The following is a 25,382-nucleotide window of genomic DNA, read 5'->3' on the forward strand; positions in this document are numbered from 1 at the left end:
CTGCCCATTGATAGTACCCCTCCTGCAGGTGTCTTTTGGGGTTGGAGATTTCCCAGTGTCCTCACTATTTCCAAACTGTCTCCCTGCCGCCCTAAGCCCGCCCTGCACTGTGGACCCCAGGTGCATCCCCTAGGGGCAAGGCCTAGAACAGGGCCTGCTGGGCAGTGGGCACTGCCCCTGCTCACCAGGCCAGGTGTCTGGCCGCGCAGGGCACCTTCCTTCCTCCACCTCTGCATGCCTTCACAGGGCCTGGCCGAGGGGGCCTGGCTGCGCTGACTTGGGCACTCAGGAATGCAGCGGGGGCGGGGAAATTCCCAGCCTCAGCTCGGCCCTCCTGCAGCTTCCGGCTGCCTTTTCCGCAGGCCTGAGCTCAGCAGCTCAGGATTGGTGAGGCTCTTGGGCCTCAACCTGAGGGTGCGGGGAGGCCTGTGGATCATGCCAACCCATATGGTTTGGCCTTGCCCTGGCCGGTTTGGCTCAGTGGTTAGAGTGTCGGCCCGTGGACCAGAGAGACCTGGGTTCAGTTCCCACCATATGGTTTGGCCTTTCCCCAACTTTCATATCCTGCACCATCTTCATACCCATAACCAGCCACTAGCAAGTGCTCACTGCAGTGGTGCGCCCTCCTGTAAACATTTACTCTGCTCAAGCCTGCAGCCCCTCCCGTCCCAGTGCTTGTCACCTATGCCCTCAGAGTACCTTCCTGGTGCAGATGGGTAAACTGAGGCTATGAGGACCTAAATACGTCATCAAAGGTCACACAGCTGGAACAACCCACATCTGGATTCAAACCCTGATTTCCCTGGCCCTCACAGTGTACTCGGTCCATCTGGATGAGACCTGGTTGCAGTCTAGGCCCGCAGGCCGGGACCGAGGAGGCCACTTCTCTCCCTGCCTCCGTGCCTTCTGAAACATGAGGAAAGTATTTTCTACTTGGCTGTCGAAAGTCAGACCTCGATATGAAAGTGCTGGAAAAATTACTCTTCAATCTGGGAATTTTCCTCTCTGAGTGGGACTTTTTTTGCTGAAGGGATGCCCAGGAAATTTAACCCTACACTTCATCATGCTCCCCGCTTTGCCTTCTCCAAGGAGGGTCCTTGGCTCAGGCCCCCAGGTGAAAGGACACGTTTTGGCACCACCCACCCGGATTCCACCTGCAGCCCACCCCCAGCCCAGGCAGGAGCCAGTGATGGTACTTAGTTTTTATTTGCAAATTGGGGTTAACCCTCCCACCCTGCCTGGGTGGAAAAGCAGAACTCCCATCACAGGCCCCTGATTCAGAACACCATCGCTCAGGACATACACCTCCTCACTGTGGAAAAAGAGAACTTGACTTTATTCAGAAAGTCTACAAAATACAGAAGGCGGATAACTCGCTTACTGTAAGTCAGAAAATAAATAAATTCTGGGAACCTGGCAATTTTTTTTTTTTTAAACATTTTTTGGTTGTTGCCATCTGGCTTTCCCTAAATATAAGATAAAATGTGATTTATTTGCAGATATAAAATATAAAGTCCAGCTCAGGGCCACTTTTCCCAGGGAGTGGGCGCAAGGGCTCTGGCTGGAGAGAATAACTTAGATTCGTGCAATAAATAAACAGCGGGGAGGCAGCTGTATACAGTGTGTGGGGAGGGTGCGGCTGGGCTTCCCAGAACAATCAATGGCAGCGGCCAGCCTCCACCCCAGGTGGACAGTCGCAGGGCAAGAGGTGGGATCCTACCCTTCTAAGGATTCTCACCCCAGGCTGCAAGACTGCAGGATCTGCCATCTCGTCTGCCAGTGGATGCCTCCTCAGTCCCCTTGCCAACTCCTTCCCTCTCTTCCATCGGCATCACCTTCTCTTTCCTTTTACTTCTCTTACCTTGGCTCACAGAGAGCCGGGTCCCAGGCCACCGCAGCCCTTCCACCTGTTTCCAGACCCTGTTCACTGTCCTCCACAACCATGGCTGGGATCTCAGGACAGCAGTGGGAGGACTGGGCTTAAGTTCCAGCCCAGCCACTGAGCATATGTGGCCCACCCACTGGAGGCCTCTTTCCCCACCTGCTAACTGGGCTTCACTGGGTGATTTCCCCAGGCCCACGGCAGAGGTGGGAGCATCAGCTTCCCGGTGGGCAGACCCACAAGACATACAGGCCAAACCTAGTGCTGAATCCCATGCGGATGGGGAGGGGCCATTGGCACAATTTGAGCAGTTTACAAAATGAGGGGTGGCCCTCTTCTCCATGCCTCTAATCGAATCCGCTCCGTATTCCATCCTCCCAATCTAAGGCTGAGCTTTCAGCCAAGGGAGACCCTCGACCCCAGCCCCACTCTACCTCCTATCTCACCAAAGTTGCCCCTTCCCAGGGATATTAGGTCCCAGTTTCAGGGACCGCACAAGGAAGACAGGCTCCGGGGAGAGAACCTGTGATAACCACAGGGGCTGGTGGCTGCAGAGAAATGGCACCTGGGGACAGAGGTTGCGTCTAGGCACTTCGGGACGGGAGCTGGGGTCAGGGGTCAGGGGAGTGGTTTGGGGAACAGGGCGTGGTCAGGCGCAGAGGGCACTAGGAGCAGGCGGCCGGCGCAGGGCCAGGGGCAGGGCCCGGGCCGGGGCTCGGAGCCGACTTGACGATGGTGATGACGCTGGCGGGAGCCACGAGCGCGGAGGGCCCGCGGGAGGCGGCGACGGAGCGCGCGAAGCCCTGCAGCGCCTCGCACTTGCCACGCAGCGCGTCGAGCTCCAGGCGCATGGCGGCGTTCTCGCGCGCCAGCTTGTCCACCTCGCGCTCCAGCTCCGACTTCTGCTTCTGCAGCTCCTCCTTCTGGCACACGCGCTTCACGCGGCAGCTGGCCGCGTAGCCGCGGTTCTTGAGCGTGCGGCGCCGCTGCTTGAGCCGCGTCACCTCCTCGGCGGAGAGCCCCCGCAGGTGCCGGTTCAGCTCGCGCACCGACAGCCCCATCAGGGCCTCGTCCGACAGGTGTGGCGTGTTCTCGCTCAGCTCGCGCTTGATCTGCAGGGCGAGCAGGTGGGGAACTGAGGCCCGGGGTCGCGCCCTGGCAGTGAGCCCTGAGCCCTGGGCCTGACACGCACCACGTGCTGGGGATGGCTCCCCTTCCACTGCCATAGGCACTGAGGGGGCGGCTGGACCTGTTCCGAGACCCCCAAACGGGGCAGGAATCCCTGAGGGGAAACCCTGCCAAACCAGGATCTAAACACGCAAGGAGCCACCCCAGAGCGCAGCTGGAATTCGAACCCGGCAACCAGGCCCGGACTCAGCCAAAGAAACCGAGGAAAGTGGGCATTGTCCTGATGGGGAAGCAGGTCCAGAAAGGGAGTGACTTGACCAAGGGGACACGGCCTGCGACCAGAGCCCAGGCCTCCTGGTCTCCAGCGGTGGCCTCATGAGAGCCTGAGGCCTGCCGGGCTGCTCTGGGGGTTCCAGGTCCCGCAGGGGCAGTTGGGATGGGAGCTCAGCCTGGGCGGGAGGGAAGGGGACGACTGGGGCCTCCAGGGGCTGCCTCCTCACCTTCAGGGCTTTGCTGGATAAGGGATCCACGGACATGTCTGCAGAAGGTACCCTCTGGGCTGAGACCTAGGGGAGAGAGGAGGCCAAGGTCACTTAAAAAATATATATATATCTATGTATTTGTTTATTCATATTTATGTTTTATTTTATTTTTTTAATCCTCACCTGAGGATATCTTTCCATTTATCTTCAGATAGAGTGGGAGGGAGGAAGGGGAGGGAGAGAGAGGGAGAGAGAGACATCAATGTGAGAGAGACACATCGAGTGGCTGCCTCCCATACAGCCCTGACCAGGGCGGGGAAGAACTACAACCGAGGTACGTGCCCTTGACTGGGAACCTATCCCACGACTCTTTGGTCCACTGGCAGACGCTCTAACCACTGAGCAGAACCAACCAGGGCTATTTTCTGTTCATTTTTTGAGAGAGAGGAAGGGAGAGGGAGAGAAAGAGAAACATCAATTGGCTGCCTCTAGCACACTCCTGACTGGGCATTGAGCCTGCAACCTGGATATGTGCCCTGACTGGGAATTGAACCAGCAAGCCTTTGGTGCATGGGATGATGCTCAACCAACTGAGCCACACCAGCCAGGGCACTTTTCCCCCCATTTAAAATCCTAACTCACTACTTTGGCATTCAAGGCCTCTGTTGTCTTGGAACTCATCTCATACCACTTTCCTCCATCCCACACCGGTCCAGCCACAGCAGCCTCCTTGAATGGCTCATTTCAACCACAGGGCCTTTGCACTTGCCACTCTCTTCCCTTTTATTTCCCCATAGCATCTCTTCATCATTTATGTCTTCGCTCAGTGCTACCTCTTCAGAGAGATCTATCTGGCTAAAACACCCCATGTGCCATATCATATAACCCACTTACTAACTCTCATAAGTCACCTCTTATGCCATTATTTTATGTTTGATGACTTGTTTATGGTCTGTCTCTCTCCCTCCCACCGCTCCTCCACCAAAATGTAAGTTTACAAGGGTCAAGGCCTTGCCTATCCTACCACTGCATTAATATGCCCAAATCGGTGCCTGGCATATAGTATGTTCTCAGTAAGTATGCACCAAATGAATGGACCCCTCGTCCCCAGCCATACTTCCACATGGGGCCCAGACATGTGTATTTTGTTTTATTTATTGTTTTAATCTTTTTATCGTCCAGCCAGTGTGGCTCAGTGTTTGAACGTCGACCGTGCACCAAGAGGTCACTGGTTCGATTCCCAGTCAGGGCACATGCCCAGGTTGTGGGCCCAATCCCCAGTGGGGAGCATGCAGGAGGCGGCCAATCAATTTTCTCTCACCGATGTTTCTATCTCTCTCTCCCTCTCCCTTCCTTTCTCTCTAAAATCAATAAAGAAAAAAATTAACAACAAACAAAACATTAAAAAAAAAATTTAAAATTTTTTCATTAAAGTACATACTACTTACAGAAAAGTGAACAGGGCCCTGGCCTGTTTGACTCAGCGGTTAGAGCATCGGCCTGCGGTCCAGAGAGACCCGGGTTCGGTTCCCGCTAAGGGCATGTACCTCGGTTGAGTTTGTCCCTGGCCCTGGTTGGGTCGTGCGGGTGGCAGCCACTCAGTGTGTCCCTTTCACATCGATGTTTCTCTCTCTCTCTCTCTCCTCCCTCTCTATCTGAACAAAATATTGAAAAATGTCCTCGGGTGAGGATAAGAAAAAAGAAAAGTGAACAGAACACGTGTGCACTAGTCAGTGACATTCCACACTGGCTGGGCCAGTGGTCACTGCTCTGGTCTGGGAAAGGGCCTGCTCCCAAAGTCCCCGTGAAGCAGCAGTCCTCTCCCCCAGCCGCCCTGCCCCGCTCCCCGTTCATTCTTAGCTGCCGTCCCCCTCTGGCAGTCCCGTGGGAGTGCGACGGAGGTGAGGAGCGCAGGAGCAGGGCAGGAGGTGACCTGAGACGCAGCACCTGTCAGTTCCCACTCGCACACCCAGCTGGACGGTGAACAGGGGGTGAAACACAGGCCCAGACCTTGGCTCCCGAGCTGTCTGTGGGGCCGGCCTTGACCCATCCTGGCAGGCCCAGCTGTCCCTTAGACACGGGAGAAATGGAGAGTGCGCGGGCTTTGGCATGAGACACACCGGGGCCTTTCAGAGGTCCCACTTACTAGCTGTGGGGTTCGGGCACACCAGTGAACCTCTCTGTGCCTCAGTTTCCCCTGGGTCCTCTCTCAGGACCCTCCCAAGGTCCTACGTGATGTGTCCTCAGCAAATGCCCCTGGACTTGAGCTCCCGCCTCACTCTGCACTTGCGTCCTTAAGTCTGCGACACACTGGCCAGGGCCTGCGCTGGGCACGCCTGTGGGCATCCTCTCCTGAACAGCCAGTTTGCTTCCTCACTTCCTGCGGGTCGCTCTTCAAATCCCAGGTTCTCACTCAATTTGGAATCCCAGCCCCGGACGCGCGCACCACGCACACACTCCCTGTCCCCCTTCCCTCCCCCATGTTTCTCCACAGCACGTCTCGCTCTGTGGGACCATCATTACCCACGTGTATTTACCTACGTGCTCAGTGTCTGTCTCCCCCCAGAGTGCCAGCGCAGGCCGCAGAGCCCTGCCTGGTCCACTGCGGTGGCCCCCGTGCTTAGCCAGTGCCTGGCACAGAGGAGACGCTCAAGTAACGGCCGCTGAATTTTCAGTGTGACTCAGGCCGAGGTGGGGACAGTCCAGGGCTGCTTAGAAATCCCCTAGCTCCTCCCGGCCCACACAGCCAGGGATTCTGCCACCCCAGAGGGAAGCAAGGAGTGGGAAGGAAAGGGAAGTTGGCTCTTCAAGAGATCCCCTGACACCGCCACCCGGGCCCTTGGGCAAGGACATCTTCGGAGCCACCCAGGCTTCTTGTGGTGTAGCTGGGGGAAACTGAGGCCCAGAAAGTCCCATGTCAGGACCCTAAGCTGTCATAGACACCACCTGGAGACCCTCATACCCCCCTCAATCCTACCCTTCAATCCAGGCCTCTGAAATGGCCACCTTCCCCCCACACAGTGCTAGGGAGGTCCTCCATGTCCGCCCATCCTCCGCACAGCACCCAGACACCTTCCCCCATGTGAACGTGACCGCGTGGTCACCACGCAGACCTTCCCCGGCTCCCTCCTACCCTGGGCCAGGGGCCAGGCCCTCCCTCGTGGCTCCAGGCTTACTTCCCACACTGCCCACCTCTGTTTCCAGCCACGGGGAGTTTCTTTTACTTCCTCCCACCCCACGCTCTCTTGCCTCTGGACCGCCCCACGCCCTGCGGCACTCCTCTCACTTTATCTGGCAGACTCCTACTCATCTTTCTGCTCTGGGTTAGGCATCTCCTCCTCCAGGAAGCCCTCCCTGACCCAGGCCTCGCTAGGCACTGCCTCCCCAGCCCTTCTCGGCCGCGTTATAATGGTCTGTTTCCTTGTCTGGCACCAGACAGGCAGCTCCGCAGGCAGGAGCCAGGCCGGAGCAACTCTGGGTGCTGATGTCGCCAGCCTGGGCCTGGCAGGGAGCGGGCGCGGGTGAGGTGTGGGCGGGTGCAGTCTCCGACACTGCCCTTCACCTAGCTTGTCAGGGTCTGAACCAAGTGACAAGCCCAAGCCCAGCTGAGTATCATCGAGAGAAAAACCTTCTGGCTCTGTCTCCAATTCTTCCTCCTTTTCGTCTGCCTCCTGGCTTCTGCATGGCAGGGCTGGTAGCCAGATGCCAGGAGGAGGGGAAGGAGCTGGGCCCCAGGCCGGGCACGGGAAACAAGGAAAGGAGCACTGGATTAAAGTCCAGCCTGGGTTTGAGTGCCCTCTCTCTCCAGGCCGCGTGACCTTGAGCAAGCTGCTCCGCTTCTCATCTATATGAACAAGACCGGCTCTCAGAGTTGGTGGAGCCACGGGGAGAGAGCGGTGAGCAGGGGCGAGGCTGAGTCTGCCCAGGACAGGTCGGGCCTGCAGCAATCTGGGACTTCGCTTCCACCCAGCATCTCCCTGATGGCCGGGCTGCACAGAAAAGGCCCCACCTCCTCACTCTGCCCAAGGGGATGGGGAGACCCAAAGAAGACATCTCTTGCCTGAAGTCACCCAGCAGGTGAGTGGCTGTCCCGTCCCCACCCCCCCCACACACAACCAGGAGGGATTCTGAACACTGAGTCCTGGTCCCCTTCACACTGTCATCACCCTGATCCTCTCAACAATCCTGTGAGGTGATGCCCAGAGAGGTCAATAAAGCAGTCCAGAGTCACACAGCTAAAAGAGGCCATTCCGAGCCACATGCCTCCTCCCAGTATGGCCCTCGCAGGGCAGCCTCTCTGTGCTCCCCATCTCTGTGGAGAGGAGGCTGGGCTTGCCAGTGTCCAAGGCCACCCTGCTCTGATGTGCCAGGGTTTGTGCTGGGTCTGCTAGGGATATGCGAATGAATGAGAGAGCCAGGACGCCTTGCAGGCTGCTGGGGCTGGGGGTCAGGTGGCACCAGCAGCCTGGGCTCTAGAGAGAGACCCGATGGGCGAGGGCCTGCCTCTCCCTACATGGGTAACTGAGAGCCAGCTGGGAGCTGGAGGCTGGGTGCTATGGCTGATGCAGAACCTCAGAGGCCTGGCCCCTTGGACAGGTCATTTTTCCTCTCTGGGCCCTGGTTTCCTCACTTGTAAAGTGGACATGATGATAATAGTGTTAGTAAAACACAAGCGGCTTAGACAAGGTCGGCAAATGGTTGGCTTATCTCACCTCATCCCTCCCTCCACTCAGCACAGGCATCGCCAAGCAAACAGCCTCAGAATCCTTCTCAACACAACCCTTCTCTAAAATAAACCCAAGGGATGGAAGCTGTTGGCCAGCCCCTATTCTATATAATGGCTGAGGGTCCTCCCCTGGGCTGGCTGTGGTTCTGAGTATAACTCGCAGGCCCTAGATGTTTCTGAACCTGTTTTTCTCTCCTTTCTTCCTTCTCCTCCTGTTCTAGCCTCAGCCCCCTCACCCACATCCTGGGTGTCAGCTGAGGCCCTCATGTCTGCCAGGAATGTCCCTAGCTCAGCAGTCAGGCAATCACAGAAAGTCACAAGAAGGGGGAACTTTCTGATAACCTCAGGCTTTCAGCCTTCAGCCCCGGGCCAGGGGCCGCTGGGCTATAAGCCACAGGCCTGGCCTCCCTCCACAGGGCTGCCTGGCCAGTAGGGGCCGCAGACAGTGGCTGATCCAACTCCTTGTTCTGTCACTGAGACAACTGAGCAGCTGTTTGGTGGCAGTGGCGGGCTGGGACCCAGGAGTCCTGACCCCTCGCTCAGGGCTCTTTCTTCCGGGCCAGCCACCACACTCCCTCACCCACCTCTACGTCCCCACCCCCTCTCCTTCCTCTGAGGCCGAGCGCAACCTCCAGGGGCTGCAGGTTCCTAACATTCTTTTGGAGGCCTGGAGAATGACAGCTGCCCTGCCCAGTCTGCAGCCACAGCCCTCCTACAGTTCCCGCCCTGCCCCCGCCAACCCGTCCACTCCAGGGACATCCTGCAGACGCCTACCCCCTGGCATGGGCTCCTCTCTGGCTGCTGAGCCATTTTGCTTCCTTTGTGAGGACAGAGGGAAAAAATGTGTTTTCCCGGGGCCTTGGCAGCCAGCTCTGGTGGAGCCTCCTCCCTGCTGGAAAGGGGAGCAAAGCTGGGAGAACCTAGCACCTCAGGGAAGCAGGAGCCCGGGGATCCAGTTCCAGTTCTGCCACCCACTCACACTCACTGGGACTTCAGGTATGCCGTTCCCTCTCTCTGGGCCTCAGTTTCCCAACATGCCAAACCTCCACCAAGCCTAAGGTACCTTCTAGCCTGATAATCTTACAGGTTCAAGTGTCAGATTCTGGCCTGGAATGGAGCTCCAGGACCCCTAGCAGAGTGGAGGTCCTAGAGGAAGAGAAAGGAAATCAGTGAAGGCTTCCTGGAGGCAGAGGCATGAGAACACAAACTCAAAGACTATCAGCTTTGACCATCCCTCTGCTCAATCTGCACAGCCAGAGACCACTTCCTCTTTCAGCTGAACCATGACCATATCCACCTCCTCACTGGCTTCTAGTCTTGCCTCTGCCCCACCATTTCTCTGCCCCCAAGAGCTGTCAGAAGGATCATTACTGACACAAACCGACAAACCTATGTTTGACTCATTTCAAAACGCTGGGATGCCAGCCTCCCCTCCAGCCCACAAAGTGGGGCCTTCAAGCCTCCACCATGTTCTTTTCCTCTGTCTCCCGGGATCCTCTTGGACCCAGTGCTCATTCAGTCATTCCTTCAGTCAGCCAACACCAAGGAGCACCTATTCTGTGCCAGGCTCTGAAGGCCCTGAAGGGCCAATGATGAATCACAACTCCTGTCCTCAGGGCTCCACAATCATCGCTCACTCCATCTGCCAACCAGGGTCACTGGTCACCTCCTCAAGGAAACCTTCCTTGATTGCCCTGGGTAAGTTGGAGCCTTGGTAATGACACACTTTAGAGATGTTGTGGGTCTGGTTTCAGACCACCGCAATAAAGCAAAAATTGCAATTAACCAGGTCACAGGAATTTTTTGGTTTCCTCGTGCATATAAAAGTTATGTTGCCCTGGCCAGTTTGTCTCAGTGGTTAGAGTGTCAGCCCGTGGACCTAAGGGTTGTGGGGTAAATTCCCGGTCAAGGGCACATACCTGGGTTGCAGGTTTGATCCCTGGCCCTGATCGGGGTCATGCAGGAGGCAAACAATCGATATGCCTCTCTCACATCGATGTTTCTCTCTGTCTCCCTCCCTCCCTTCCACTCTATAAAATCAATGGAAAAATATCCTTGGATGAGGATTAACAACAACAACAGCCCTGCTGGTGTGGCTCAGTGGTTGAGCATCAACTGATGCACCAAGACGTCACCGGTTTGATTCCTGGTCAGGACACATGCCCTGGTGGTGGGCCTGATCCCCAGTGGGGGGCATGCAGGAGGCGGCCAATCAATGTTCTCTCTCATCGATGTGTCTATCTCTCTCTCCCTCTCCCTTCCTCTCTCTCTAAAATCAATAAAGAAAAAAATTTTTTAATCAATAAAGAAAAATTATCTATTAAAAACAACAACAAAAAGTTATGTTTAGCCCTGGCCGGTTTGACTTAGCACTTATAGAGTGTCAGCCCGCAGACCAAAGAGTCGCGGGTTCAATTCCAGTCAAGGGTACATACCTCGGTTGCAGTTTGTCTCCAGCCCTGGTCGGGTCTTGTGAGAGGCAACCAGTCGATGTGGCTCTATCACATTGATGTTTCTCTCTGTCTTTCCCTCCCACTCTGCCTGATAATAAGTAGAAAAATATCCTCAGGTGAAGAACACCAACAAAAAAAAGTTATGTTTACACTATATTGTAGTCTATTTTTTTTAAATCCTCACCTGAGGATATTTGGTATTTTTCCATTGATTTTCAGACAGAGTAGGAGGAAAGGAGGGAGAGAGAGAGAAACATTGATGATGTGAGAGAGACATGTCGATTGGTTGCCTCCTGTACGACCCTAACCAGGGCCAGGGATTGAACCACAACCCAGGTACGTGCCCTTGACCGGAACTGAACCTGAGACTCTCTGGTCCGCAGGCTGATGCTCTAATTGCTGAGCCAAACCAGCTAGGGCAAATACTGTAGTCTATTAAGCGTGCAGTAGTGCCCTGGCCAGTGTTGCTCAATGGTTTGAGTTTCAGCTCTCTCATCAAAGGGCCACGGTTCGATTCCTGGTGAAGGGCATATACCTGGGTTACCAGTTTGATTCCCGGCCCTGGTAGGAGTGCATGTGGGAAGCAACCAATTGATCTCTCACATAGATGTTTCTCTTCTCTCTCTCTCTCTTTTCCCCCTCCTCCCTCCCTTGTACTCTCTCTAAAAATCAACAGAAAGCCCTAACTGGTTTGGCTCATCAGTTAGAGCGTTGGTCCTGGAACCAAAGAGTTGCAGGTTCGATTTCCAGTCAAGGGCAGGTATGTTGATTGTGGGTTCAATTCCCGGCCCTGGTCAGGGTTGTGCAGGAAGCAATCAATTAATCTGTCTCTCTTACATTGATGTTTCTCCCTCCCTCCCACTCTATCTAAAAAAAAACAACAACAAAACAATGGAAAAATATCTTCAAATATCCTCAGGCGAGGATTTGAAAAAAAAATCAATGGAAAAAATATTCTTGGGTAAGGTTTAACAAAAACAAGTGTGCAACAGCATTATGTCTAAAAATGTACATACTTAATTAAAAAATAGTTTGTTGCTAAAAAATGCTAACCGTCATCTGAGCCTGTTGGGAAAATGGCACTGATAGACTTGCTTGACATAGTATTGCCACAAACATTCAATTTGTAAAAAACAGTTATCTGCAAAGTGCAATAAAACAAGGTATGCCTGTGCTATATACTTGCAAACCCTCATGCCACCCAGCTCCGCTGTGGTTTTGTATTTAGTTTGGTGGCTCTTTCTTTAACTTTGTCTTCTCTTATCAACCATAAGCTCCCAGAGGGCAGATTCTGGATCTGGCTTGGTCATGGTCTCATCCCCAGCATCTGGCCCATGACAGGCTCCATGCCAATGTGGGCTAAAAGCATCAGGACTGAGGGAGGCACAGGGGCTAAGGGAGCCTATGTGGGGTCCCAAGCCCTGTTGAAGACCCAGGGATGATCCACTGGAAGGTTAAACCTTTCAGTGCTAGCTTTGCACCAGTGACAGAGCCAGCCCGCCCCTTCTCCTCATCTCCTGGCCCCCAACCCTACCCAGGGATGTTTCCTGCCCAGCTTTGAGGATAGGCCTGACTAGGAACCCCACACATTCCTGGACATCCCAGACCTTGGCCTGGGGCTTTTGGCTTTGCTTTCTCTCTCACAGTTCCCCTGGAAAATGGGCTATGTGCAGAGGCTGCCATCCCTCCCCCCACTGTACCCCCATCCTGCCACCTGGATGTTGCCTAGTTCCTGCTGTAGATGGGAACACTGAGGTTCCCCACTGTGCTAGCAGAGCTCACCAGGGTCACAGATTCAAAGTCAAAAAATCATCCAGTTCCTCATCCCAGCAAGCTCCTTGACCACCCCCATGATTCTGTAGCCCCTTGGGTGGGAAGAGGGGAGTGCAGAGCAGGACCAAGGAATCCCTAGACCCTGGCCCATCCCCCAGGCTGCAGGGCTAATAAAAGGGGTTAGGGCTAGGTTGAGCCCCCACCCGTTACACCCCTTAATACCCTTCATGCACCGAGACCACCTGTTCCACTAGCTGTAGACCATGCCTCCCCTGGGTGAGGACTTAGGGAACTCTGGCTGGCCCAGGCCCTCAACTAGCTCCTCAGGTCTAGCCATCAACAGGTATGTCTGACTAGTCCCACATGTAACTGAAACCACCAGGAGGACAGAAACCAACTCCACCCCATTCTCTCTCTCACCCTCCCAGACCCAGCAGGCACAAGGTCCAGAACCCAGAGTAGCTACCAAATAGAGGAAGTCTGCGATTCTTTCTACCTCTCCACTTTGCTGTGGGTGTTCGGCCCTTCCACTTCCTCCTGAGTGAAGGGATGGCTAGGGATGAAGGAGAGTCTGAGGGTCCACCTTCCCCAAGTAGCAGGAAAACCTGGGGACAAGGACTTGAGTGGTGCCAGCCCACCAGGGTGCTACAGGGAGGCCTGGCTCCTTCACCTCACCCCCAACCCCGCCGGGTGGGATCTTTAGTGCTTTGCCCCACCCTGTGGCTGCAGCCGCTGGCTCAGGGCGGGGGACAAACACCGATGTCACATGACCCTGGCCCTGGGAAACTCCGGGGAAGAGCAGGGGCGGGCCATCGCCGGCTTGTGGAAAGGGGACAGCCAGGGTGAGAATTCCCAGACCCCTTGTGACCACGAATGGGGCCGCTTCCCTAGCTCAGGTCCCTATTCCGCGTTTACTCATTGGGCACACTCTTTCCAAGGTACACACCGCTGGTACGCAGGCCCCAGGGTCCTCGCCCGCCTGGGAGCTCGAGGGCGGTCTCTCTCCGTGTGCCTGTGTCTGTCTCCACGGAACACTGTGCGCGCACGCAGCAGGCAGCATACTCTGGTCACGGGCCAGGGAACACACACTCACACGCCCGCCCGCCTTGGACGTAAACAAACCGCGCACGCCCGGCTCGCGGGCACCGGTCCAGGGAATGTTCTCACCGAGTCACGTACGTGCACACACCGCCCCGGCTCCTCCTGGGTGGACGCTGACGCTCGCCAGCCCGCCATGCCCCTTCCTGCCGGTTTTCCCTGCCTCCCGGCCGGCGCCCCCAGAAGAAGCCCATCACCCTAGCACCCTGCCGAGCTTGCTTCGGCCCTCGTTCTGTCCCTGGACCTCTACCCCTCCCCCCCTCCGAGCGATGGGTACACCGGGGCACCGACGGAGCCGGCCCCGGCGCCCCGCCCCAGACACCTTCCCGGGGCGCGGAGACCCTGCTTCCTCGGGGCCCCACGCCCCGGTTCCCGTCCCGGACCCGCGATCCTCACCCCGCCTCTCGGCCCGCTTCGCCTGGCGCCCCTGGCACGCGCGGGTCCCGCTGCCGTCCGGGCTGCTGTCCCAGCCCGCGCCCCGGTCCGTCTCCCCTCCGGTCCCGACAGCCGGTTGCTCCGAGCTCGGTTCCCGAGAGCGACGCGCCGAGTTTTGTTGTGGGGCGGGCGGCGCAGGGGGCCGCGCAAAGTTGTAAGGCGAGCTTCCCGGAATTACTCACTCACAGGATTCCTTTCATTCATAAAAACCCAGTCATACGGTGACGTCACCTCCCCGGCCGCCCCCCTGGGCCCCCAGAGTGGCCTCTGCGTTCCGCAGCCCCGCCCCCGCCCCGCCCCCGCCCCGCCCCGCGTAGGCCCCGCCCACACCCAGGGCCCGCCTCGGGGGTTCTCAGTCTCTATTAGGCTGGCTGTGTTCACGTGACACCTCGCGAGAGCAGCTTGGGTGAAGGTGTCATTTGGCTCATTTTACAGCCGACAGTCCTGCGCTTCTTCTTTCAACCTACACCTTATGCCACGATGATCTCATCCAGTCCCGTGATTTAAAATGCCGTCTATATGCCCATGAGCTCAAACTCTGTATTTCTAGAGTGAAACAGCTTCTCTGAGTTCCAGACTCGTATCCAGGTGCCCACTGCTTGCCTCCCCGTGGGTGCCAGATGAGGACTGCAAACACTACACAGCCAAAATCCACCTCCTGATAGTCAGCCCTACCCCAGCGCCCCACACCCCAGTCTCCCCTATCTCAGTTGTTCAATCCCAATCCTAGGAGCTTGCTCCATCCCTCTTCCTTCCTTCCTCCCTACATCATAAATCGCTTGGCTCTACCTCCAACACCATTCTGCATCTGACAAATTCCCCCCACCCCCAATCCTATCACATGGTCCAGGCACCATCAACTTAACCTAGACAATGGCAGCAGCCTCCTGATAGCCTCCCCACTTTGTTCCTAAGGGTTTTCTTCACACACCAGACAAAAGTTTCTCTCAAAGCAAATTTCAGATTGTTACATACACTCCCACCCTCTCTAGCCTTCCTGTGCATTTAGAATATAAACTATTCTCCTCCCTTTAGCCTACAGGGCCCGAAGCCATCCAGCCTCTTGCCACCTCTCCTGTCCCTCTGCCCTGACCCCACTACTCCTCAGCCACACTGCCTGTCTTACTGCTCCTCAAACACACCAAGCTCATTCCTGCTACAGGTCCTTTGCACTTGCTGTTTCCTCTTCTGTTCACTGACTGCTCTTTCTTATCTTCAGGTCAGCTCAGATGTCACTGTCTCACAGAGAATTTTCCTGACCTCCCTGGCTAAAGGACCCCACCTGTAAAATTTGTTGTTGTTGTTGTTGTTGTTTTATCCTCACCTGAGAACATTTTTGAATTTATCTTCAGACAGAGCAGGAGGGAGAAAGGGAGGGAGGAAGAGAGAGAAACATCGATGTGAGAGAGACACATCGAGTGGTCACCACTGACACGACCTCAGCCGGGGCCAGGGACAAACTGCAACTGAGGTACATGGCCTTAGCGGAAACCGAACCTGGGACTCTCTGGTCCACAGGCCGACACTCTAACTGCTGAGCCAAACCGGCCAGGGCTAAAATTTGTTTTTATATAACTCTCCTCCTCCTCTTCCTCCTCCTCTTCCTTCTCCCTCCCCTCCCTCCTCTTCCTCCTGCTCCTTCTTCTTCCTCACCCAAGGACATGCTTAGAGAGAGGAAGGGGGAGAGAGAGAGAGAGAGGAACATCAATGTGAAAGAGAAATATAGATCAGTTGCCTTCCATACATGCCACAACCCAGGTATGTGCCCTGACCATCAAACCAGCAACCTTTCAGTGGACAGGACTATGTTCAACCAACAGAGCCACCCTGGCCAGGCTTTATATAAACTTAATAACTCCATAGGGTATTATTTTGTGTACATGTTTGCCTACTGTGTAGTGTCTGTCTTCCCCAACCAGATGTAAGTTTCATGAGGGTAGAGCCTTGTCTATCTTGTTCACCACTGCATGCCCTGTGCCTAGCACAGAGCTTAACACCGAGTAAGCCCTCCGTTAAGGAAATCAATGAGCAGAGGCTCAGAGAGGTAAATGACTTGCTAAAGTCACACAGGTAGAAAGTACAAGAACTGGACTTTGAGTCCAGGTCTGATTGATTCCTGGTCCAGATGTTTGGGGTTATGCCCAACTGTGTGGGGCCCAGAATAAATTGAGAGCTGTGTTCAGTGCCTGGAGCCCTACCTGGAAGAGTCAGCTTTGGGGACCAAATGGGAGAGTATTGCTGTTTAATCTTCTTTTTCTTTGCTGTTCGCATTGCCCGAAGTGCTTCCTGTCACTCCAAGAGCCATCTCTTCTGTGTAGCTGACATCAGAGCTGACATCTTATTTTACTGCCCAGGACACAGGACCCCCTCAATAAGAGGTCTTTGTATGGAGCCCTGGTCACCAGCCAGTCTTTCCCTTCCCTTGATATAATGTAATTTGATTTCAGAGCCCTTGTAATGCTTTCCTGCCTCTGAGTCTTGGTCCACCTGAGATTGTGACATCTATCCCTTACTTCCCAAAGGCCTTGGGTTTCAAAAACAAATTGGCCCACAAGTTCCCCAAGTGATCAAATGGTGAGGCAGCTTAATCTGGCACTCAAACAATCCCTCCCCACCCCCAAAAAACTGCCCTCTCACTGAGAACCAATCATGTTATCTCTTGAGGTACAAAAATTCTCAATTTTAGAAATTGTACAACTGTGATTGTTGGTCTCCTTTACCCCTAAATTATGTGAGCTTCTCAAGGGCCGAGGCCATAGCAGGTGCTCAACTAGTGAACCAACCCCCAGGGGACCACACAACACCCTTGGACACCATGCTGCCTAAATCTGTTGCTCCCATCCCCAGCCTGCCTGAATTAGGTTGTCAGTGTGTTAGTATCCACCCACCAGGGACTATTCCCCACAGGAGTGGCTCCCTTTTGGGTCAAGGTCAAGGAACATGGGTGCAATGTCGTATTTGAAAGTGGGAGCTCTCTGGCTTGAAGGGGGTTTTAACTGGCCAAATCTTGGACAATTTGAGCATCAAAAGAAATTACAATAATGATGGATGATAACCTATTGAATAAAAGAAGAAACCATGAGTTCATACTAATAAAAATGAATGAATAGCCCTGGCCGGTTTGGCTCAGCGGTTAGAGCGTCGGCCTGCAGACCAGAGAGTTGAGGGTTCGGTTCCCGCTAAGGGCACGTACCTCGGTTGCAGTTTGTCCCCGCCCTGGTTGGGGTCATGTGGGTGGCAACCAGTCAATATTTCTCTCTGTGCCTTCCTTCCTCTCTCCCTCCCACTCTATCTGAAGATGAATGCAAAAAAAAAAAAATGTCCTTGGATGAGGATAAAAAAAAAAAAAAATGGAATGAATAAGGACAAGGGAAATCTCCTCCTTCCAGTAGAAGGAATGATGGCGTTAGAAAATGACCATTAGGCAACCACCGTAGTAATAATGGATTCTAATGAGAATCATCAATGGATAGGAGAATTCTGATGAGAAACATGATATTTACATAGTTTCAAAGTATTGCCCCGCAGGCAATTATTAATTACAAATGGAAAGATAGTAACTCTGTAGTGGAAAAACCTAGGATACCATCTTTAACTAAGTAAGCAAAGTTAATATCAACAGTAATGGGACGGATGGACACATCTTTGTCCTAAGTGATGCCCTGAGAAGGACACAGCATCACTTCTGTTGGCATTCCTGCCAAAATTCATACAATGAATCTAATTGGGAAGAAATATCTGACAAACTTAAGTTGAGAGATGTTCTACAGAATTACTGGACCATATGCTTAAAAAAATAGCAACATCATGAAAGACAAAGACAGACTGGGGAACTGTTCCAGATGAAAGGAGTTAAGGAGACATGATGATTAACAGCAATGTGTGAGCCAGGATTTCCTTTTGCTATAAGGACATTATTGAGATAACGGATAAAATCCAAATAAGGTCTGTAGATTAGATAATAGCATCATATCAATGTTAATTTCCTGACTTTTATCCTTGTCCTGTGGCCATGTTAAGACAACGTCCTTTGTTTTAGGCAATACACCAGAGTATTTCTAAATAAGGGGGTATCATGTCTTCAATTCACTCTCATTCACATGGTTTAGAACAAAGATAGATAGATAGTTAGATAATTACAAAAATGTGATAAAATATTAAAAATTGGGGAATCTGGGAGAAGAACATATAAATTCTCTATTATTCCTGAAATTTTTGTTTTAATAAAATCACTGCCCCCCCCCCCCCAAGTAGGGGCTCTCAAGTTAGCCTGTGGACTCAAATCCTGGCCTTACCTCTCACCAGCTGAGTGTCTTAATTTCTCTCTGCCTCAGTCTTCTCCTTTGTAAACTTGGCTTACTAACAGTGCCTATTTCAAGGATTGTGAAACAATTTAATGTGTTCACATGTATAAGCATTTGGCACAGTGCCTAGTATGGAATAAATGATCAATAAATATTGGGTTAGAGAGAGATGAGTCCTCTGGAGTCCCCTAGGACACATTCTCTAAGAAATCTGCTTCTTCTCTGGTGAGTGACACAAAGACAGTGATGACTTCACCCTGCAGACAGCCCCCACCTCCTGCCACAGGGAGGGACCTAGTTGCCAGTTTCTTGGGAGGAGGTGCCTTCTGCCAGCACAGTCCAACAAAACTCTAACTATGTAAGCTGGAGTCTATCTAAAAAAATAAATAAATAAAATAAAAGAACTCTAACTGGCCCAGCTGGTCCCTCCCTGTTTACCTGCCCCAGAGTCCAAAACACTAAAGAACACCCAACCACCTCCCTGTGGAACCTTGGCCCACAGTAGGTGCTTTGACCACTAGTAGTGCTCAATAACAGTGACAGGCTTGACACAAGCCAGGATCAGCAGCTCAGATTTTAACAGTGGGGAACTGTAATCCACCCCACCAGTCCTTTGACATTGTTTCTGTAAATGCTGACTCTGACTAATATGTAGCTTGTAGATAAACAGCATGTTTGTATAAGGATCCTAGGAACTAACTTCAGAAGATACAGACTCCAACCTTCAGTCATCCCAGTTCTGTGAGATTTGCTGACCTTCAACTGTAGAACAGGATGACATAGGCCCAGGATGACGAAGATCAGGATGACGCACACCAGATCATCGCTTGATCAATTTTGAGATCTTTATCAGAATGGACTGTGTTGGCCTGCACGTAGAGAACTTTTCAAGCCCCTCCCCTTGATCTCTTTATTCTGCTTTCCCTCGTTGTCCTTATTAAAAAAAATCTCTTCTTGCACTAAAATGGGAAGATGGGCTTTGAGACCAGAGCTCCCCATCTTTTCAGATAACCAGCACTTGAATAAACCTCTTTCCTTTTTCACCAGCACCCGTCTCAGAGTTGGCCTTTGTGTTGGCAGGCAGCCAAACCTTGGTTTCAGTTACAAGATCACACCTCTGGCTAACCCCAGTGTGGAGCTTTCCTCACTCCAGCCTCAGTTTTCCCAACTGCAATGAATGCACAGGATTAGGTCAGTAGTTGGCCTTTTTAAAAATCCTCATCTGAGGATATTTTCCAATTTATCTTCAGATAGAGTGGGAGGGAGGAAAAGAGGGGGCAGGGAGAGAGAGAGAAACATAGATATGAGAGAGACACATTGACTGGTTGCCTCCTGCATGTCCCTGACCAGAGCTGGGGACCGAACCACAACTGAGGTATGTGCCCTTGACTGGAATCAAACCCTCAACTCTCTGGTCCACATAGCAATGCTCTAACCACTGAGCAACCGGCCAGGGCAATACTTTTTAAACAACCTCAAACCACAGCGAGCTTTCTTCAAACGAAAGTTTACTCTGCAGTGTGTCCCACATTGTGAGACAGCTAGAAGCTGGGCTTTAGTAGAGAAGACCAGGGCTGGCTTTAAGATTTCCCCATTGGCTGTTCTCTGGAGGCCCTTCCTGCCCTGAGATTTGGTTTCTGGGCCCCAGTGAGTACTTGTCCCTGGACCCTCAGGTCTTCCTTGCCCCCCTCAGAAGGACAACCCTCCATCAGCTGGGCCATGTCCTACATTACCTGTGGTTCCCTCTGCTGTGTGGCAGTGATGTCAACGGGATTTCTTTCAGTACTTTTTGGCACCTTACCTTGTTCTGCGTGCTTCCACCTATCACAAGCCTCCTACCAGTTTCTTATTACTGCTTATTACTATTACTATATACTTATTACTGTGACTGTGTTTATGGGATGCTTTCCGTGTGTCAGCACTGTGCTAAGGGCCTAAGACCTGCTTGCATGATCTATATTTTCCTGGTTCTTTTTTCCCCACCGCTAAATAAACCAACCATACAAAAAATGATTTGTTCTTTAATCATATTTCAATGTCTTTAAAACCCAACTTTTCCTTCTCACAAAGCCCTCCGTACTGAGCAGTGGTGGACATATGATCAGCCCCATTGTAAAGCTGAGGAAATGGACTGGTTTGTGTACGGGTTCAGGGAGCACTGCTGCTTGCTGGTGTTGTGTGCCAGATGGCTCTTAATTCTCTCCCACCGTCTTAGGAGTTCGATATTATCATTGCCATTTCGCAGGGGAGGAAATTGAGACTCTGAGAGGCAAGGAACTTGCCCAATATCACACAGGTGGTCCCTGGCAGAGGAAGATTGAAACTCAGGCCAGTCTGATTCAAGGGCCATGCTCTCTCCCTTCTGATAACTCTGCCACACCCAATTAGAGTGGGGGCTTCCAGATTTGATTGTGGCAGGGGACAATCATAGCTCCCAACTCCTGGCCAGAGCTGATTGGCTCAGGGATGGGCACACAACTCAAGTCGGCCCAATTAGAGTCCTTTCCAGGAAGAAGGTCAGTCCATTTCTTATGGTAAAAGCAGAGGGTAGTGAGGGGGCTACATTCCTCATTCCTGTGCAGAAGAAGCCAGAGAAGAGGGTGGGATGAATGTTTTGAAAGACAGAGGCCATGGAGGGCCCAGTTCACACTGAAGTCCCTCTAAGGTTTAGCTGGTCATCTCTTCCTTGGATTGTGGGAGAGTCTCTGATTACTTTCCAGTCATGTACCCTAATGTGAGTTGGGTTTCTGTCACTTACAATCAAGAGAGTCCTGATTCATTCTAATCTCTATCTTCTTGACCCCATAGAACCCTGTTCTTCTTACTCAGTTCCCTCTTGCAGAAATCTCTAAAAATATGGTTGTCTTGCCATATTGAATTAATGTATATACATTTTAGAAACCTTTGTGCTGAAGATTGCCTGGGAATATGATTTGTAGTTGATTGAGCATGGAGGTTTCTGTCATCACAAGCAAAACAGAACCTTGTTGCCTTGTCAATCAATGTCGAAGTCATTTGGGACAGTCACAACTATTCTGGTTTCTCTCCTTCTTGCCATGTGGTAGGACTGCATTTCCCATCTCCCTTGAAGTTGAGTAGCCTTATGACATACTCTGTTCAATGAAAAGTGACATAAGAGTGACATGCCACTTTTGAGGAGTACCTTTAAGAGCTGGGGCCCGACTCACAACGTGCGGATCCCCACGTGGTCGTGGAAGCCCAGTGTCAGAAGGAGCCTCCTCAGCCTGGGTTCCCGAGTGACCATGATAAACAAAACCCCCTCCCCACATTGGACAGGTTGTGAGAACAAAGACAGTGACTTGTGTTAAGTCCACGCGATCGTGGGGTTGTTACTGCAGCTTCCCTCGCCTGTCCTGCCTGAGAGAGTGTGAAACATGACCCACTGTGATTTCCTGATTTCTTCAGGAAAATCATGTTTGCCTTATATCCCAGGGCTTCTTCACAATAAACAATTATCTGTGTATCTGAGGCAAGTCTGTGACCTCTGAGGGCAGAAACGGAGATATTGTTCATGTCCCCATATCACCAAGAGGAGGCCGTGCACCTAGTGAGCACTTCCTAGTTACTGGCTGAAGATACTGAAGTGAGGACGAGAAGCCCAAGAGAGAGAAGAAAGGGAGGGATGAAGGCCTTGCACACTCGACCATCAAGAACCCCACATTGGACTCCCATCCTGAGCAGCCAGATTCTGCATGGTCGCTGCCGGCATGTGTCCCTGCAATGCCCTCCACTCAGCCTCTCCAAACCCTCACCATCCTTCAGGACCTAGTTCAGGCCAGCTTCTGGCAAAACCCCCCTGGTCCCCTGGCCCTCAGAACCACCCTCCCTTCAGGCCACAGTCTGTCCCGTGAGCCCCTGAGCTGGGGAAATCCTGCCTTTGCTGGTCAGGACTGGCTTTCCCCTTTGGGATGGGGACATGTGGCTGCTGCCTCACAGCTCGAGGTCACCTGTGCTCATTTCCTTCCTGAGGAGGGCACAAGACCCAATAGCCCCCTCGTCAAGTCAGAAGCCACATAATTAGTGGAATCATCACACAGCTGCCTCATGACCTCTGTGCCCTTCAGTTACCTCTCTCACAGCAGCAGAGGGATTTTTTTTTCATGTCACTTTCCTGCTTGTGACCCTTCTGGGGCTCCCACTGCCAGCAGGGCAAATCCTCATCATCAGCCTGACACTGAGAGCCCTTCATGCTTGGCCCCTGTGGCTCCCCCGCCTGATCACCTGCTCATGTCCCAGGTCCCAGCGGTGTTCAACCTCTTGCAGTTCCCTAAACAATCCCCACAACCGCACGATGTTGACCTTTGTCCATGGTTTTTTTCCACCTGGAAAGTTTTCACTTTCCTAATCCAGTTGACAAACTCCTGTTCAACCTTTGAAACCCCACTTAAGAACAGGGGTAGGAGTTGCTAACTTTTTTTCTATAAAAGGCTAGGTAGAAATAGTTCAGGCTTTGTGGACCACATGGTCTCCATCAGGATTACTCAACTCTGCCACTGGAGAAAGTATTGACATATGTGAATGAGTGGTGGGCTGTGTTCCAATAAAACTTGGTTGACAGTCCTGGCTGGTGTGACTCAGTGGTTAGAGTGTCAGCCCGCACACCAGAGGGTCACAACCAATTGATGTTGATGTGTCTCTCACATCTCTCTCTCTCTCTCTCTCTCTCTCTCTCTCTCTCTCTCTCCCCTACCCTCTCTCTCTTCCTTCCTTCCACGCTCTCTAAAAATCAATGCAAAGAATATCCTCGGGTGGGGATTAACAACCACCACCAGAACTGGGGGGAAATATAGTGTGCTAGATACATGCTCTAGAGTAAAAGCAGGGAGGAAAGATAGGGGAGACTTGCAGTTTTCATCAGAGGGGCCGGGGAAGGCCTCACTGAGAAGGAAGACGCTCAAACAAAGACCTGAGTTTGATGAGGAAGGAATCATGTGAAAACCCAGGAAAGAGTGTTCCAGATGGAGGGAACAGCAAGAGCAAAGGCCCTGAGGCAAGAGTCTCTCTTGCTTGTTTCGGGAAAAACAAGGAGGCTGGTGTTCCTGGAGTAGAGTGAGAGAGTGGACGCCTAGCAGGCAGTGAAGCCAAAGGGCTATTGGGGTCTGTAGGACATTGTGGATCATTTAAAAATGTTTGCTTTCACTGTGAGGGAAATGGGGAGCATTGGAGATTTTTGAGCAGAGGACTGACCTGATCAGACTTCCATTTTAACAGATCTATTACAGAATAGACTATAAAGACAAGGCAGAGGTTGGCAGATTAATGAGGAGGCTAATGCAGAAACCCAAGTGAGAGACAATGGTATGACTATCATGCCATTCAATCATCACAAGTGTAGAGTCATTACAGATGGGGTTTGTCTTATGACAAAATGTGTAAGGTACAGAGAGCATTGTGAGAAGGCATTGCTGAACTCTGTCCTGCAGGAAGCTTTCTGAGATGACTCTAGCAGGGGTGGGCAAACTATCTTGCCTGCCACCTGTTCTGTCAACAAAGGCGGTGTTTTTTTTTGTTGTTGTTGTTACTTTTCACCTGAGGATATTTTTTCCATTGATTTTTAGAGAAAGTGGAAGGGAGGGAGGGAGGGAGGGCGAGTGAGAGAGAGAGAAACATCAATGTGAGAGAGATACATCGATTGGTTGCCTCCCGCACACACCCCGACTGGGGCCAGGGATAAAATCTGCAACCCAGGTACATGCCCTTGACCAGGAATCCAACCTATAACCCTTTGGTGCATGGGCTGATGCTCTAACCACTGAGCAACACTGGCCAGGTTATCCTCAATTTTTTTGTTATTGTTAATCCTCACTTGAGGATGTTTTTCCACTGAGTCACTCTATCTAAAAATCAGTGGAAAAACATCCTCGGGTGAGGATTAGCAAAAAAATAAAAATAAAAATGTTTAAACACAGATAATGGAAGGACTAGTGCACGGCGTTCATATACACAACCCCAGATTCAACACTCAAGGTTTTTTGAAAGAAAGATGCTACTAACATCATGACATTTCACCTACAAACTTTAGCAAAACACACTCTATGTTTGACTTCTCTATCTTGTTTATCATCTTTCTTTCCCCACTAGACTATGAGCACTACAAGGGCAGAGACTTTTATCTATTTTGTTCACTGTGGTTTCATCAGCCTCAAGAACATTGCCAAATTTCTATAGCTCAGGGCAAGAAAAGATAGGACAGTTCCTGATTCTGGTTCTGCCTCTAACTGACGTATGATTCTGGGGCTTATTTCCCCTTGTAGAACCTTGGTTTCCTCATCTATAAAGTTGTTGTGAGGATCAAACAAGATAATTGCACTGTTAGCATGTCAATTAATTTCTATCTAACTCCTTGAGGGAGGGGACTTGGTCTAATCTGACCTTCTGGACCCTGGGCTCTTAGAAGGCAGACATCTTTTTTTTTTTTTTAAACTTATTTTTATTTATTTATTTATTTATTTATTTTGTTCAGATAGAGTGGGAGGGAGAGAAAAGATATAGAGAGAGAAACATCAACGTGAAAGGGACACATCGAGTGGTTGCCACCCGCATGACTCAACCAGGGCCGGGGACAAACTGCAACCAAGGTACATGCCCTTAGTGGGAACCGAACCCAGGTCTCTCTGGACCGCAGGCCAACGCGCTAACCACTGAGCTACCGGCCAGGGCTAGAAGGCAGACATCTTGCTCCGGGATGTTTGTAGCTGCAGGGCCTAACATAGCCTCTCAGGAGAAGCTCTTTGACTTGAACTGCTCCAATAGAAAATCTAGTAGAGCCCTGGCCGTTTTGGCTCAGCGGTTGGAGCATCGGCCTGCGGTACAGAGAGACCCGGGTTCGGTTCCCACTAAGGGCACATACCTTGGTTGCAGTTTGTCCCCGGCCCTGGTTGGTCGTGCGGGTAGCAGCCACTCGATGTGTCCCTTCACGTCGATGTTTCTCTCTCTCTCTCTTCCTCTCTCTCCCTCCCGCTCTATCTGAACAAAAAATGGAAAAATGTCCTCGAGTGAGGATAAAAAAAAAAAAAAAGAAAAAGAAAATCTAGTAGAAACCCAACAGAATGTATTCCCTTGTGCTTACTTGCCCCTCTT

General features: G+C 52.0%; 1 protein-coding gene across 1 annotated transcript; it reads right to left on the bottom strand.

Moving 5' to 3' along the window:
* Positions 1-1,434: 1,434 nt before the first annotated feature.
* MAFF (MAF bZIP transcription factor F) lies at positions 1,435-14,079 on the bottom strand. Its single transcript, XM_036251992.1, has 3 exons — positions 13,939-14,079; positions 3,511-3,576; positions 1,435-2,994 (listed from the first exon to the last, which is right to left on the bottom strand). The coding sequence occupies exons 2-3, from the start codon at positions 3,544-3,546 to the stop codon at positions 2,548-2,550; spliced, it is 483 nt and encodes a 160-aa protein (XP_036107885.1). The 5' UTR covers positions 3,547-3,576; positions 13,939-14,079; the 3' UTR covers positions 1,435-2,547.
* Positions 14,080-25,382: the final 11,303 nt, after the last annotated feature.

Source organism: Molossus molossus, unplaced genomic scaffold (genome assembly GCF_014108415.1).
Source record: "Molossus molossus isolate mMolMol1 unplaced genomic scaffold, mMolMol1.p scaffold_m16_p_10, whole genome shotgun sequence".
In the NCBI taxonomy this organism is placed as follows: Eukaryota; Metazoa; Chordata; class Mammalia; order Chiroptera; family Molossidae; genus Molossus; species Molossus molossus.

Bases quoted from the DNA above. Each gene is read 5' to 3' on its own strand.
- MAFF (XM_036251992.1), bottom strand. From the start codon at position 3,546: ATGTCCGTGGATCCCTTATCCAGCAAAGCCCTGAAG. The intron at 2,995-3,510 runs GTGAGGAGGCAG...CTCGCCCTGCAG, and splicing joins TATCCAGCAAAGCCCTGAAG to ATCAAGCGCGAGCTGAGCGA.